The sequence below is a fragment of the Tachypleus tridentatus genome, chromosome 8 (genome assembly GCF_004210375.1).
Source record: "Tachypleus tridentatus isolate NWPU-2018 chromosome 8, ASM421037v1, whole genome shotgun sequence".
Taxonomy (NCBI): Eukaryota; Metazoa; Arthropoda; class Merostomata; order Xiphosura; family Limulidae; genus Tachypleus; species Tachypleus tridentatus.
In genome coordinates, this window is record NC_134832.1 from 134,286,915 (window position 1) to 134,304,472 (window position 17,558).

The window sequence follows — 17,558 nt, forward strand, 5'->3', positions numbered from 1 at the left end:
GGGAATGTTTTAGTGATAAGGACTAGATCCCTGTAGATAATGTGGCGAATGTTTTGTGATAAGGACTAGATCCCTGTAAATAATATGGGGAATGTTCTAGTGATAACGATTAGATCCCTGTAAATAATATAGAGATGTTCTAGTGAAAAGGACTACATCCTCTGTGAGAACTAATAATATTCACACATATCTTAATGTTATTACTAATCATGTTCGCGTACAGTGTTCCAATTTTAATCAAATAGACCCGAAAATTACTAGAATTGTGTTATCTGACATTAGTTCAAACTGATTTTAACCGTATCTCCACACAACCAAATACATTTGGTCTGAGTTACGGTATTCGTTACCTGTCTGCATTTGAGAACTATTATGAACTATACTTTTCGAGTAAAGAGCTGTGATAAAACATAACGAATGTTCTGCAAGGCTGTTATAACTCGAAAGACTCTATCAACTACTAGGCATGGATCTCTGTTAGTGATCAAGCAGTGAATATGTTATACCTGAGGCGAGATTGCCAATGAAACTTAAAATATTAACCCTATATTCTATCTTTAATGTTTGGTTGTCTATGAAACTTATTACACTAATTTAATTTCCATTTGATCTCAATTTCAATGCAGCACATAACCATTTATAATCTGTCTTTAAATATTGAGTTTCTTGAAATATTAAATCAATGCGTTGACTCTTCTATTTTATCTGCCAATTTTAGTTTTCAATTAACTTTATTACAATGCGCTGTGTCTTCTACTTTTCATGTAAGTTGGAAACTTGTGAATCGTGTTACAAGTGTTAATTTCCGTGTATTCTACCTGCAAATTTGGAATATTCATGAATTTTAGTACAATGCATAAGGTATTTTCACCTGTAAGTTTGGAATATTCATGAATTTTAGTACAATGCATAAGGTTATGTGTGCGGACTCACAGTTAACAACCGGGTTTCGATATCCTTCTTTGAGCTTAGTTCTAAACAGTTTAATACATAAAAATAAAATAAGTTTAATACATAACAAAAAGTAGGAATTTCAAACAGGTTAGAAATCAGATTCATTTTTAGAAGGTAAATTACGATTCAGTTGAACCAAATTAATTTCTTTTACTGAATAAAAGAAAATATAATCTTTGTTATATTCTACTTCGTTTACTTTTCTATTTTTTATTTTTTGTGCAGATGTGACGAAATTAGTGTCTGACCTTTCGACCAGTCATCAACTCTCCCTGACGACCAGGCGGACGACAGTACAAAGTTTAGAAGAACTGTATTATATGAACGAATGTCACGCAATACACCAAGTGTACAGTTTGGTGTTACGCACTTAGGTGAGCAATCGTTCCCATGGTAACGGAAAGTTGTTTGATCACGTTAATTTGTCCAGATTTAGGTGTATTTGAGCTACTTTAAAGAGCATCTTGGAAAAGCCTAACAGATTATTCATTATTTTGTGTAGTGAAATAAGCATAATATGGAGATTTTATCAAATTTCCTGTATATTTAACTAGTAAATCACCAATATACCAGTGACGAGTCTAAATTCTACCTCTTACCTATTTCACCGTCACTTTTGTAGATAAAAACTTAACCCATTACAGTCAGATTTATTTTTAAATACACAATAAAAAACATAAATGACAACGTCTTAATCGTTTCTACACGTGGTACACAATTTCAAATTTCCATGGCAGTACTCTAGAGTGGACATTCGTACACCTAACCATGGCAGCGAGAGAGTTAATCTTTAAATACACAGGATTATTTGTATTAAATGTTTCCCGAGGTGCCTAAGATAAGTTTTCATCATTTGTTTACTTGTCCCTATTTGCGATTCAACCTAAATTACCCATTAAACCTAAATTTCTAGTTTTCTAAGTACTTTTACCTTAGTTTACATATTTGTTTTTTATAGTTGTTGATAGGAACTCGGTGAATGTTTACCAACTCTGTCTTCCACGAAGAAGGATCGATATGCATTTTGAAAGCAAAATTATCGTTTCCGGGAAATAGGGTGGTGTTCATATTGAGAACTAAACCAATCTAGGGCATAAAGATACTTTCCATACTAATAATGTACATGTTACTATTGGTTTGATTCGCTCAGGCAATTACCAACTAGCTTACCAGAGCAGGTAGTAGTCTGCTAAGCTGGGGTGTGCTGTCACAAGTAGCTCCCAAAAAATCAATAATACACAAAGGAAAAAAATCAAAATTATTGATAGCGGGTTATAACAAGCATGACTGACATCGTAAGTAGATAAATAATTCACACTCAAACGTTTTCACTGTGCTGTACAAGACTTGTACTCGCACTCGGTTTTCCCGCCGATTTTCGACGTTAAGTATTATTTCAACAGAAGCGCCACCAGGCTTTTAACGTTAAGAAAGACTTGTTTCCTGCACGCGTATTTGAATTGTGGCATGCGCTGATTTCGGCAGTATCGAATGTGTTCCCGCCATGTTAACAGGCGTTGGATGAACTAGGAATGTTTATATAACGGTAGCATTTGGAAGAATAAGTTGGAATTATCTAATCGCTGTTTCTTCATACGGATTTAAACAGGACGTTTAACATTGATGATTAATCGCACAAAGTTTAAAGAAGATAAAAAACGAGCCGAAGTAAATCCTAGATTAATATTTATCTTTATAAATTACCTGAATGATATTGAAATCGTTGCTGTAAAAATCACCGAAAAAACGTCAGAACCGTAAAACTAGCGTAGATTCTTAGTGTGCAGGGAAAAGTGGGATATTAGTCGACAATATCAAAGTGGATGTCAATGTGTTAGCAGGATCAGTTGGATACCGTGAACGTGAATGCGTTGACAGATGGTGGTATTATGGATATTAATATGAATGAACTGGTTAACTAACTTGTTGATCAAACTATAATTCAGGTAAATGTGATAAAATGTTTGGTTGTAATGTTCACCAGTAGCTCGAACAAACTTACATTGTTTTCATAAGTGTGAAAACGGTAGCGTATGTGTACTCGTAGATCGATGTGATTTGTATTGTGTACATAAGTATATGAACAGTTGGTATTGTTAAAGTGGCTGCTAATGTGAAATAGCCAGTTAGGTTAAAGAAAATATAGAACACTATTCAGTTATTGTTACTTCTTTCAGTTTTACTCGTTGTCAGAATAAATAAAATTTATAAGAATATAAACTAAAGTATTTATATCTTTAAAGAATTTGCCACTCTTTAAACAAAAGTATTGCAAGTGAATTTATGGTTTCTTTCGAAAAAACAAACAGATTCTTTAGGGAGGGGACGAGAAGGAAAAGGAATTGGTAACAGTGTTTATAGCCAACATTATATCACGAGCCAGAATTTTTGTATACAGTAATAAATTCTGTTAAATTACAACACATGCCGTGAGCCAATATTTCTGCACACAGTAGAACTCTTGTGTTAAGAAACCATGTCACCACAAAGGCACAGAACCATTGGGGAGTTAGCAGGTGAATCTCGTGCTGGCTTTGTGGAGAGGTTAGAGCTTGGGAGATTAGACTGTGGATCCACCAGCTCACAGTTTCAGATATCCCGTACTAACCTACTGGGTAAACCAATCAAATCTTTCAGCCGATCTCGAGACGCCCGATATAGGAAGAAACAAACTATGATTTACAACTTTCTAGAGAGACCACATGGACTTAAAGCAGTTCTGTATCATCTTAGCATGTAAGTATGCGATGTAAATTGTTTTCAAATAAAGTGGTATTAAGGTATAAAGAAGCAAAATACTAATTGAGTTCTTTACTTTCTTAGTCGCGTATGCACGCGTCGAAAAGTGTCTTTAGATTAAATGGTGTTAAGGTATGAAGAAGCAAGGTGACTTTGAGTTCTTTACTCTCTTAGTTACGTATGTATGTGTCAAAAAGTGTATTCAGATATAGATACGAGAAGTGAAGTGACTGTAAATTAGCTCTTTAGTCTCTTAGTTACATACGTACATGCTGAATATTGTCTTCAGATTAAATGGTATAACTAGAAATCCTGCCGTAGGGCGGCTGTTTTTGTAACTAATTACTAATCATAGTATTCAGACTTCGTTGAAAGATAACAAAAACATTTTAGAAAAAGTGAAAAAATTCTTAAAAATCATTTTTTTTTTTTATGAGAAGTACTGCATGAGAAACTTGTTTAATTTTACTCCTTAGTCGTATGCAACTCACTGCATCAAAATGATTCATTGTAAAGAGCTGAAACTTTTCATAAATTTTACTGATATAAATTGTAATGCCTTTATGTATTAAAAGTAGTACCGGTTAGTACAATATTTAAATATTACATCAGTAAAGAAATAATCAAACCCTTACGGTTTTTGATATGAAAACCAGAACCCAAGCTGTGACAATAATACTCTTATCAAACTCTTTTGATTTATATATATATTTGTTATTAAAAATTCCTGTTTCTTTTATTATTATTTGTTATTATAGAGTACAGCTATAAAATAGAATAAAGTTTTAACCCAGAGTATCAGAGCGATATCAAATTGATTCGTCAAGTATAGGAATGTCTTTTTATAGAAGAATCTGATACATTCTTGCGAAGTGAAAAACGTATTTTACTATCAGTTCCTGTAAGATAGAATGCTGTTTCTTACAATAATCCGGTGCAATCTTGCGAAGTGAAAAACGTGTTTTACTATCAGTTCCTGTAAGATAGAATGCTGTTTCTTACAATAATCTGGTGCAATCTTGCGAAGTGAAAAACGTGTTTTACTATCAGTTCCTGTAAGATAGAATGCTGTTTCTTACAATAATCTGGTGCAATCTTGCGAAGTGAAAAACGTGTTTTACTATCAGTTCCTGTAAGATAGAATGCTGTTTCTTACAATAATCTGGTGCAATCTTGCGAAGTGAAAAACGTGTTTTACTATCAGTTCCTGTAAGATAGAATGCTGTTTCTTACAATAATCTGGTGCAATCTTGCGAAGTGAAAAACCTTTTTTACTATCATGATATATTTCCCGCTGGGACAGCGTAAGTCTTTGGATTTACAATGCTAAAATCAGGGGTTTTATTCCCCTCGGTGGACACAGCAGATACTCCGATGTGGCTTTGCTGTAAAAAAAAAAAAAACGCATACAAAAACACTATCATAATGAGGAGAAACCCACTTGAAGTGTAAATGTATTCACAAGTCGGCTGGTATGGGTTTGGAAACTTTAATTAAAATAAAGTACAGAACAACGTTTCGACCTTCTTAGGTCATCTTCAGGTTAGAAAAGGTAACAAAAGTTAACTTAAGGAAGACCTAAGAAGGCCAAAACGTTTCTTTATACTTTGTTTTAATTAAAGTTTAATACCCATATCAACCGTCTTATGAATACGTTTTACTATCATTTCATATCTAATAGAATGTTGTTGTTCTGCACAAGAATGATTAGTTTACAACACCAGCAACGTTCACAATAAATTTTTGTTGGCTCATCCGTGGCTTGGAATGGCCAGCTGGTTAAGGTGCTCGACTCGTAATTTGAAGCTCGCGGGTTTGAATCCCCATAACACCAAACGTACTCTCCCTTATTGACGTGGAGGTATTATAATGTAACTTTCAATCCCACTATTCATTGGTGAAAGAGTAGCCTAAGAGTTTGCGGTGGGTAGTGATGACTAGCTGCCCTCTCTCAAGTCTAACACTGCTAAATTGGGAACGGTCAGCGAAGATAGCTCTCAAGGAGCTTTGCGCGAAATACAAAAGCAGAGAAGCTCAGACGTTGCTGCTTCAAATTTTTTGCTCCACTTCATAGCTTGGTTGCTATAGTAAATATGCTATGCTACGAAAACCGGCGAGAGTAGTGTAAAACATATAAAGCTTGCCATTAGCTAAACGACTCAATTTTAGACTAACTAGGAGCCGCAGTTGCAAGCTATTTCACTACCTGACAGTATATCTAGTCGTTGAGAATGGATATCATATTTTAGACTTTAAACGGATATTATAGAGTATATCTGTAACGTATATCGCATATTAAACTCATAATAGTTATACAGTTAAGGTTCTTAACAGCTATTACCTCGTACACTTGTAACGGATATCACCTATTAGAGTAGTGCGGATATTATATACTAGACTCGAACGTGTATTACTTATTAGACTTGTAATAGATATGATCTAATTGAATTGTAATAGATATTATGTATTTTATTCATAACAGATACTGTTTCACAGACTCGTTTAACTTTGATTAAACATTACGGTCTTATAACACACGAAATGTTGAATTAAGTTTAAGTGTGGGAAATGCTATTATTTGTATAAATGTAAGATTCAGTGTTGTTACGTATTTACATAAAAGGTGTTAAATGAAGTCTTCGAGTGAAGTATATCATTAAATATTTACATAAACTATCGATGAAGTTAAGTATATTTAACTACTTACATACATTAGTTTACGTTTTACATTGAAATATGTTGTTAGATATTTATTGTTGTTGTTTTAGACCTAATTTCTTTATTAATGTATTAAGAAATGTTATTATATAAACAGTGCTGAATGACGTTTTTGCTTGAAATTTGCTATTAAATATTGGTCGCGATACACAAAACATTTACAGTAGTTTTCATGCCTGTCACTTGAATTTTCCTTATTCTATCATTTTCACGCTCGGCATTTAAGTTACAATTTCTTGCAGGGTTTTGTTAGATAAATAAATTCTGGTTTATTGGAAAACTTTTATGCGGTCAGACAAACAAACTCACGTAAGCGTAACTTTATTTCATAAAACTACACTTAGAGTAAACAATCAAGTGTAGTAATGGTATTTATAATAGTTTACAGAGTATGTATGAAACAGTTATGAGCGCTTAGTGTATTCCACGGTTTTAAGAATTGAAACAAAGAAACTCGCAAAAAATGAAGGATAAAACGCATACTAAAGAGAAGATGACTTAATTATTGCACAGTATAGTAAATGTAAAGGTGCAATGAAGGCCTATTGAATTGAATACGCAGAAACGTCCGAATGCGTGTTCACAAAGTTCTAAGTGTATGGTCTTGAACGAACTGCTTATGCGTGTTTGCAAATAAAAAACTGAACTTAAAATCAAAGCCAGTTAACACGTGATGACAATGACATTATGCAATCGTATAGCATACATTTTTCATTAAAAAATTTTGACTACAAAAAACAGGTAAGGTGATTCTGAATGAAAAAGCCAATATGTAATCCTAACTCCTTTGAAATAAGGCATTTATATATGAGATTTGTAGCGTTTGACCGAGAAATTTGAGAGAAAAGTTCCGGAGAGACAAACACAAATATGTTATTTATATAGATTTATATAAACTGTGTTGAATGAAGTTAGGTGCTGTTAACTATTTGCTTAAACAATGCTAGATTAAGTTTTAGTTTGAAACGTATTGATAAATATTTATATAGTATTAAAATAGGTTTTAATTTCGTAAATACTGGTAATCCTAAACTTAATATAAATAGTTTGAGCTTAATCATGTTTATAAAATACTGATAACCATGAACATTGTTTAAAAAGCATTGAATTAGGCTTTAATTTAAAAAAAATGATAACCCTAAACATTGTATTAACAGTGTAGAATTAAACTTTAGTTTCAGAAACACTGATAACAATAAACAGAATATAAACTGCGCCGATAATAATTTAGAGTAAGAAACGTGTCTAATTATTTGAATAATCAGGTCGTATTCAGTTTTTTATTTTGATTTACCGTTTCCAACAGAGCATAGTCAGTAAAAGTAAAAAACAAGAAAAGAAAAAAGAAACACGAGAAAAACAAACAAATACGAATGTGTCTACATAAGTATGTTAAAACAAAACAATCACTACACAAATTCTCTTCAGTGCTTGTCATTCTTTTAAGTCACGGTTATATACTCATCCACTGGCACGAAGTAGCGGTTTTGCTCAGCATCCCAATTCTTCTGTTTAAAATTAGAACAAACAGTTGATCAGTTAAACCTTTCAAAAGAGGATCACGGGAGGAAGTCGTTTGTGCCCTAAAGACTTAAAACGACCTACTTAAAACTGCACATTCGTGGGGTTCGATTGTGGCATATTTCCAGTTACCACCTGTTCTAAAGAGCCAATTTCGAATATTCAAGATACAGGAGAAACTATTGTTTAATACTGAGCTTCTAAGGAATGCTAAGACTTCCAAATATCAAATTACCAGACTATAAGAGTGGTAATGTCAGAAATACCAGACCATACCATTAATGTAAAAGATATGGAAATACCAAAATAACTAGTTACAAATGATAACAGTGTCAGAAGTGCTACAATATCAGGTTATGAAGGTAATGTTATCTGAAGTACCAAAATACCAAGTGTAAACAATGTTAGAAGTACCAAAATACCAAGTGTAAACAGTGTCAGGAACACCACAATACCTAGGTCACAAATGCGGTAATATTTGAAATTTTAAGATAGTAGGTTGAAATATGACCGTGTTAAAAAATACCAAATTAAGAATCAACAGTTACAGAAATAATGTTTTTTTGCACACTGAATTATATTATTTGATGAAGGTGTATTGCTGATAGTACTTAATGAGGAAGGTTTACAAGTTTTGTGAAGTTTTACTTTTTCTACGATTGGACGTTTTAATAGCAAACGTAGTTTTTAAAGATTATCGTGTGTTTTTATAATGCGGTGCAGAAGTAAAATCGAATGTAACGGTTTACATAAATGTTGGAAAAACTGCTTACTTAAAAATATACTCTTTGGTTATTTCTACTGTTTATAAATGTTACGCACTTGACAAGTTTAATTTAATTTTTATATAAAACCGTGTTGCTACTTTTATTTTATTTTTCTTAAATATGAAACAAGAAGTAGTCCATGTTAATGCCTGAAGGTGTCACTTTTCGGTTATTGAAGATCTACTCTTGTGATCCAAAAAACGACGAAACAGAAAGGTCATAAAATAAATTAATCACGTTTTATCGATTGAAAGCGGAAGAAGGTTTGTTAATAAACGCAAAGTAGAAACAGAATAGAATGGGTAATGGGAAGAATACACTTGCATAGTCAAAACTGACCAATAATAACTCAAATAGTCAAGAGAAAAGAAAAGAAAACAAATTAATAAGTAACTTTGTGTCTGACTCCCTTTCAGTCTTCCTTTCCAACCTGTTCAAGCGAGTGTCGTTAAGGCGAAATCTAATTTGGAGAGAGAGGCCTCACTAGACAATGACAGCTGAAGAGACTTGCTTAATGAAGCACTTTAGTGATCAAGATAATTACCAACAGGGACCAGAGTTTGAAATCCTTTTTTCTCCCGTAAATGTTAATTAAATGCCACAAAATGTTTTTAGTGTATTGTGCAGCATTATTTGGGGTTATTCTTCAGAATGTATTAGGTAAAAAGGGGTTTAAAACGTGCGAATCGTTGCAGTGGAGTTTGGGGTTATAGATAAATGTTTGTTTATTCTGGTGCAGAGCTACTCGAGGCTATCTGCGCTAGCTGTTCCTAATTTTGAAGAGAAAGACAAGTGCTAGTCAACGCCTCCCACTGTCCACTCTTTGGCTACTCTAGTGAGACCACTAATAAATATAAGTACGTGTTTTACAGTAATTAAAAGTTGCCATGCATATTTATATGTTCTACGCTCTCACCCACCCGCATCCTCACTTCTCTCGCGCGTCCTACAAGTTACGCACGCTTATATAGAGACAAAAAGAGATGAATTTTAAATATGGATTTAATTAAAGTGGATTTGTGTAGAAACAACTCGTTCACCGTTTGTTACATCACCCAACATCAGTGACTTGTCTCCTTCATTACTTGCACATTTATTGGAGGATAAATTGCGAGAAATAATTATTTTGCGGCTTAACGTTGTTACTAATATAGATTTCAAGTGCCAGTGAAACACTTTACAGTAAGGTTAACAGAAAATTCACTTTTCCGTAAAACGTAGAAAGGTCATATTAATATAGACTCCTAGTGCTTGTAGAACACACTGAAGCGAGCCAGGTTTCTAATCGCTAGTCCGAGTATAGAAATCAGGTGTGTATTAAATTCTTGATAGTGAGGTTGATAAGTGAACTTTATTGTTTACAGAAAATTCAAGTGTCTGTAAAGTGCTTTACGCTGAATTTCACAACTGCAAGTTATTTTCACAATATAATCAAGCGCCCTTTCAGCGAGATAGACAACTTAACATCCGTTCTTAATATCAACTTTGTTAGAGATGAATTAATCTAAAAACATCGAAATTTTAAACACCAAGGGCATATGATAGACTCCTAGGAGAAAAATGAATATTTAATAAAATTCTAAATGTAGCAAAAATGCTGACATTAGAAATCCAGGGTGAGCCAACGGTAAGTTTATAGAGTTAAATTCTAACATAGAAGGTTCAGTTCGCCGTGAAAGTTTGATAGAAGATAGTCCATTGTGTACCTTTGTATCGGGACAAAAGGACAACAGCAACTGATATTAAAATAGTCAAGAGATCGACTTATCATACATAGACAAATGTATACACCAACATCACTTGATCAATATTACCGAGCGATCTATTCAACAAATGTTTCAGGTTCAGGTAGTGAATACGACGAGCATAACTGCGCTATTGATTTCTGGTCCATCTACTTGTCTCTACGTCTGTTACATTTTCTTTACGCAACCTGTTTATTTGTAATATCCTTCTCACTGGCACAGCAGAATGAGTGTGGACTCAAATTGCTATAATCCGGGTTTCGATACTCGTGGTGGGCAGAGCGCAGATAGCCCATTGTGTGGCTTTGTACTTAATTATAAGCAAAACAAAATTTGTAATATTTTTAACGTACGTTTGTTGTATAAACTGAACAGTTTATAGTGAAGCGTCTGCTGCTAATCGGGGACTCGAGCTTTTTCGTATGGTGATGCTTTATTTACTAAAAAAAACTCTTGATAAGAAGGGGCTACACTCTTTGAAAATAATCGAACCACTTGAGTGGTCACCTTATTTAGTGTTTCTTTTGCTAAAATTTCCGCAATCTTCGACAATCTATTCCTTAGGAAAATCCGAATTTCACTGAATTTGACAGAATATAATAATGCTTATAAATCTGTTCTTCAGTGATTCCCGGTTACTTTCCACACTAAATCACTTTAAACGATGACCATGGAGCCAAGGTCCAGCCCTGATGTCGTTGGAGGATACGTCATTTACCAAACGTAAGTTTTGTTACTTTTGCAATACCTGGTCATAGTGCAGAGAACATATGAGGTTTTCGAATCAATGATGTGGCCAGTGAGTCTCGAACTGGAGACCAGTGTTCCAGGTGCTAGTCCAAGCCGTCAGTTTACAGTTGCTCGAGGAATGAAGTTGCTGGTGAATTCTTAATGCTAATATATGCATTATTGGAGAATGCTGAAATAATATTGGTTGTTATGGTGATAAAGTATTCAGGACAAGAAAACGCTCCTGTGACGTGAGACGGAATAGAGTTGAGTACGTTTTAAATCAGTGTATACAGGCGAGCGATAGGAACTTTCGAGATCTAAGTCTCCGATCCTACAACAGTAAATAAAACTATGATGACCATCGTTTTTTTCCTTATCATTCGTCTTGCTTTGTTACCCTCAGCCACGGGCATGTAGTAACGATAACAATCATGCTATATACGCACCGTTGTTGTAATGCCTGAGAAAGAGGGGAGATTCGTATGATACGAGTGAGTCACTGGTGTTATAAATTATTACAAATCTTGCATGGAAAACTGGTGGAACTATATTTAAAATTGCTACGAAGCCTAAACATAAATTGTTGCCAGTATTTGTATTTAATTAAAAAGATCAAAGGTTACCAAAAGGTCAGATATGAGATTGCATTCTAATTTTTGTGTATGTATATATATACAAATATATAATAATTTTAACATAGTTCACGGAGGCCTAGATGTACTGACCAAGTTCTTTCGGTTATCTCTATCGCTATCCCCAAAGGGATTATATGAAAAATAAAAATCAATTGGAACACCGTTCGTGTTACCTAAGCACGTGTTCGAAGCTTTTTGTCACTAATTTATGGGTTGAAGTTCGAACATAATTTGAAATATGGCGCTTAGTGGATCTCCAGGGGTCAGGGAAATAAATCATACCTATTTTCCTGTCGCGTTTTCGCCCCCCCCCCACAACCTTTAAGGGAATAACACCACATAACTAAGGGTACTATCCATGCCACTCCAAAACCGTGGGAAGAGTTCGAGGACATACAAACGCACAAACCTGGATTAATTTTATATGTATTACAAATCGTGGTCTCTTTACGCGTGTTTGCCTGTCTCCTGTTTCAAAAGCTGTGCACGCAGACAAAGTTCAACATTCACTTTTATAATGATAGGAGAACATGCATTAACAACGTCATGTCAAATTTTATTTCACAAGCAGGATAGTCCACACTAATTTATTTGGAATCAAACATACTATCATTCACATTTCAAAATGTGACATAACTCAAATAAAATGTTGGTTTACTGTATGTTATTGTTGAACAGTTCTTAACGTGATTGAAATGTTTAATAATTATTTTCATGGTGAATGATATAAGTTTGTTTTGTTTGTTGGGAATTTCGCGCAAAGCTACTCGAGGGCTATCTGCGCTAGCCGTCCCTAATTTAGCAATGTAAGGTTAGAGGGAAGGCAGCTAGTCATCACCGCCCACCGCCAACTCTTGGGCTACTCTTTTACCAACGAATAGTGGGATTGACCGTAACATTATAACGTCCTCACGGCTGAAAGGGCGAGCACGTTTGGTGCGAACGGGATTCGTGCCCGCGACCCTCGGATTACGAGTCGAACGCCTTAACACACTTGGCCATATCGGGTCATGATATAAGTAGTTCAGTGTTTTGGTTCTGAGTGAAACCAACCAACTCAATCAATTTTTTTAAAGTCCATGAAATAATTTAAATTTATAGATTAACTGATACTTCCTCATCACTGGGGACGGGTACGTTTCCTTGTGTGGAATAATTCAGTGTGTTATGAGTTGTAATCTAAATATTGTTAGCTATTTAGAAATCATTGTTTTTAATATTGGTATCACATTTCTGTTTGTTTTGTCGCTGTTTTTTTTTTGTTTTTTTTAGCTAAAAGTTACACAGTGGGCTATCTGAGATCTGCGGATAATTTGACTCCGTATTTTAGCATGTAAGGTCGTAAATTTACCGCTGACCTATCGTGGGCCTATATCTATACTCACAATTGTTTTAGTTTATGAACGTGTTAAAATCTGGTTTTATTCTTCGTTGTGCTAGTGAGTACACAGCCAGGTCAAATTTTAAACTGAAAGGGCATTTAAATAACTTTTTTTGCTTTTATTCGGAGTCACGTGGGTCATGACGCCCAACAATATACATATATTCAAAATATTTTTTCGTACTATTGTTAAAAATATATTAATTGTTTCATAATTTACGGAGTTTACAGAAGTTTAAATAGATTCTACTCGCAAAATATGGTAACGTCATTGATGACCTACCATAGAACAGACTGCATGTTACATACCATCTAGGGTCAAGCACGACCTGGTGGTTAGGAGGCGTGTGTGTGTGTGTGTGCGCGCGCTTGCGCTTTCTAAAAGTAAAGCCATGTTGGGCTATCTGCTGAGTCTACCGAGGGGAATCTAACTCCTGATTTTAGCGTTGTAAATCCGTAGACTTGCCGCTGTACCAGCGGGGGACGGTTAGGAGGCTCGAGTTACAATTTGAGGGGTGCGGGTTCAAATCCCAGTCCCAGCAAACTTGCTCGCTATTTTGCGGGTTGAGACATTATATTGTTACGTCAATCCTACTATTTGTTGGTAAAAGAGTACCCCAAGAATAGGCGGCGGTGATGACTAAAGTTTCCTTCCGTAGCTATCCATCACTGCTAAATTAGGGACGCCTAGCGCAGATGGCTCTCGTGTAGGTTTGCGCGAAATAAAAAACAAAAAGACAGACCATTTTGGAATACTTTAAAAGTCCCAACGTAGTTTTGTTTGTTTTGATATTATGCACAAAGGTACACAAAGAACTAACTGTGCTCTGCCCACCATGGGTATCCAAACCCAGTTTATAGCAGTTTATTCACAATGTAGACGTCCAAAGCTAAAGAAACATTCTGAACCAATAGAATGGAGCTCTATGATAAAAATTACTTTCATACCAGATTTTTTTTCCATGTTTTTGTTAATTTGTCGATTGCATCAGATTTTTTTGTCTGCAGTGGACAAAGTAAGAGAAACATGGGAGGAAAAACGTACTGGAATATCTCTATTCTTGGTGGTATTTTGGTAACAATGAATTTAAAATAAACAAGTTTGAAATTATAAGAGGATTTCTGTTTTTTTGTTTTGAAAGCTCTCCTTCTCTCTCCTTCTTTCTCGGACATGTTGATTTTGATAAAGTTGTCCGTTTTGAACTGTCTGACAGCTGGTTATCCACTCCATTTTGCACTGTCTGACAGCTGGTTATCCACTTCATTTTGCATTGTTTGACTGCTGGTTATCCACTTCATTTTGCATTGTTTGACTGCTGGTTATCCACTTCATTTTGCACTGTCTGACTGCTGGTTATCCACTGCATTTTGCACTGTCTGACTGCTGGTTATCCACTCCAGGAAATATCGTTTAATATTATTTATACTAACATTGTATCATATTTCTAATATTTTATGGAACCACAGTCAGTTAACTCTCTTTTAAAATATACAGAGCAGAGCCGATTATGGTTAATAACACTTGACGATGTAAAACTGTGTTGTGAGTCCATGTTTTTCTTGTCTCCTGAGAACAACACAATACAACGACAACAAATCATTTTAACCTGGTAGAGTGCCAGTTCTATAATTACAAACAAACTTCACACAGTAAACCATTTTCGCAATACAGAGAGTACGATTTCGGTGGAAAAACAAACCAGGAAACTTACAGGTGATAGAAATAATCATGTCAAGCTGTTAACCGACTGTACTTCCTTGTGGTGACTGATGCTTATGACGTCAAGAATTCTATGTAACCGAAATATCCATCCATTTTGCACATTTGACGCATTGAGCATTGAAAAGAATTAGTCACACGTCGTTCAGATCTTTGTAAATTAAGTTAGTTATGAGTTTTTCAAAAATTTTTTTTTAATTAGAATAAGCATTAGCACGAGCTTTTGGATGAAATTTAAGAAACGAAAAACCCATTTGAATGTATATTAATTTATACACTTTTGATTTTCCTTATGATTTTTTCACATTTTAGTTTTGTGTTACTTATTAATTAGTACGTTAACTATAAAAATCAATACATATAACATACGTCAGAAGGAGTAAGACGTATGAATAAATAAGATGAAACATAGTCCTAAGCTTGACAACTGAATACTATTTATATGTGCTATTTTGAATATAGCAAAACGATCTCTACTACCATAACGTTACAGGAGGTCGTTCAACAGACATGGGCTTGGCATGGGCAGGTGGTTTGGGCGATCGACTCGCACTCTTAGCGTCGTGGGTTAGAATCCACATCCCACCAAACATGTTCGCCCTTTCAGCTGTGGGGACATTATAATGTTGGTAAGTCCCGACTATTCGTTGGTAAAAGAGTAGCCCAATTGTTGGCGGTGGGTGGTGATGACTAGCTGCCTTCCCTCTAGTCTTACACTGCTAAATTAGAGATGGCTAGCGAAGATAGCCCTCGTGTAAATTTGCGCAAAATTCAAAAACAAGAAACAAAATAAATTAGTTTAGATAATGTGTATTTAATCATGCTGCTTGATAAATCAGAAAAAATAAAAAAGTAAATTATTATATAAATTACTAGTTTCTTCAAATGAATGTTAGCTTAAAACAACTAAACATCAAATAATACTTAGTGTACTGTGCTTATAATGTTCTCTTCTTACCGTACGTAAGTTATATTAATATGAGTATTTCTAATATATACTCCTTGAAAGTTTATATAAATATATACGTATTTATTTATTGCTAAGCACGTTTAGCTTGGCGATAAAATGAAACCGGGATTTCCCCGAAACCATTATAACTTACTGATATGAGGCAAATCCATGAATCTCAAGTTCCTGGATATATCGTGGCCTATTGGTTAGCATGCCGCAACTATGAATCGTTGTTTTATGATTCATGACCAATTGTCAAGTAAATGCACTCGATACGTCAGAGCTATAGTTGTGCCATAAAAGAGGAGTAGATAATAAGGCCTAGAGCTGGCGATGGTTGTTGTTATTTACCTGTCTAGCTCATCAGTTAATAACTAGGAAAGGTTCGTATAGGTTTTAAGTCATATTCTAAAACAATAAAAATCAAAATAGTTAATATATATATATTCCAAAATATATTTTTCAGTGATAATAAAAAAGCCTGACTGATCCTGGTTTTATTAAATTTATAAAATTCAAAATCTGTTTTTGAGAAAAATTACTTATCCACATTGTCTTGATGAAAGCTTTCTCAAAAAACAAACTCTACCAATCTACGTTTATATGCTCTAATACTGACATTATTTGTTTTACCAGATGTTTATTTTGTTATGGAAGTTAGATATACTTTATATAACTCCCCATACAATTCATTTGTATCATCAAAACCTTGAAATGGCTCACAGAATTGTAAAACAGTAGGATAAGACTGAATAAAGCGGAAGATAACCTTGAATAGCACTTCTGTTACATTGTATTTAGTCACTTCGGTAATATGCTTTAAGTCTGTGATTGGAGAGCAGTGAGAACACACCAACTGATTTAAAAGACTTCTCAGTAGAGTATGTTACTCAATTATGTTTGTTTATGTGAAGTTTAAACTTCGTGTTTCAAGGGTGATTTAGTGTTCCGAAACTTTTAGAGGCGTGTGTAAGATATGAATAAACATGCGAACACTAAGTTAGTTTAACTGTTTCATTCACAAAGAACTCAGCAACATTATTGGCATCAAATATTGTTGTTTCTAGCAGCATGTGTATCATGAAGTGGTTTCAACAATACTGAGTCTCTCGGAGCAGTAACGAGTTACTAAAGTGACATTGTTAGCCTAATTATTGCTATTTCCAGCAGCATGTTTATCGCAAAAGAGCTTTATTAACCATGAGTGTCACGAAGCAGCTAACATTTTACCACGTGTGATTGCAACCAGGACTCATGATTACTAGTAAACCTGGTTGCTGAGAAAAGGAGAATCTTTTGGTTATTGAATCCAAGTACACACCTTTGATGAAAAAGAGAAAAAACATGTGGACTGTAGGCACGAAATAGTAACCACAGTTTAAATGAAAGACCTCAATATGGTTAACTCTGACAGGAACAAAGAAAATTCTTAGATTGCTGTAGGCATATTGAAGTTACACTTGTGTTGATAGAAAGAATTGTTGGGCACAACAAAAGAATGCTGGGATTCTAGTTCTGTAAAGAGAATGCAAAGAAACCTAAATACTGTACAAATACGTGCAAAATATATTACGGATTCAATATTCCATTATATTAAACCTTTATAATGAGAAATAGAGGCTAACATCTATTATAGCTGATGTACTTCTGTGATATGACGAGAAATAGGGTCTAACATTTATTATAACACATGT

General features: G+C 34.5%; 1 protein-coding gene across 4 annotated transcripts in view; it reads left to right on the plus strand.

Moving 5' to 3' along the window:
- Positions 1-2,390: 2,390 nt before the first annotated feature.
- Positions 2,391-17,558, plus strand: part of LOC143223555 (potassium voltage-gated channel subfamily KQT member 1-like) — a 147,873-nt gene continuing 132,705 nt past the window's right edge. For 3 of the 4 annotated variants that reach the window (XM_076451655.1, XM_076451658.1, XM_076451657.1), the window contains exon 1: positions 2,392-3,690. In XM_076451655.1, coding sequence (XP_076307770.1) covers positions 3,431-3,690 — 260 coding nt within the window. In that variant the 5' untranslated portion in view covers positions 2,392-3,430. Of the gene's footprint in view, positions 3,691-17,558 lie in introns of all 4 variants that reach the window. The other variant, XM_076451656.1, reaches the window with a different exon arrangement.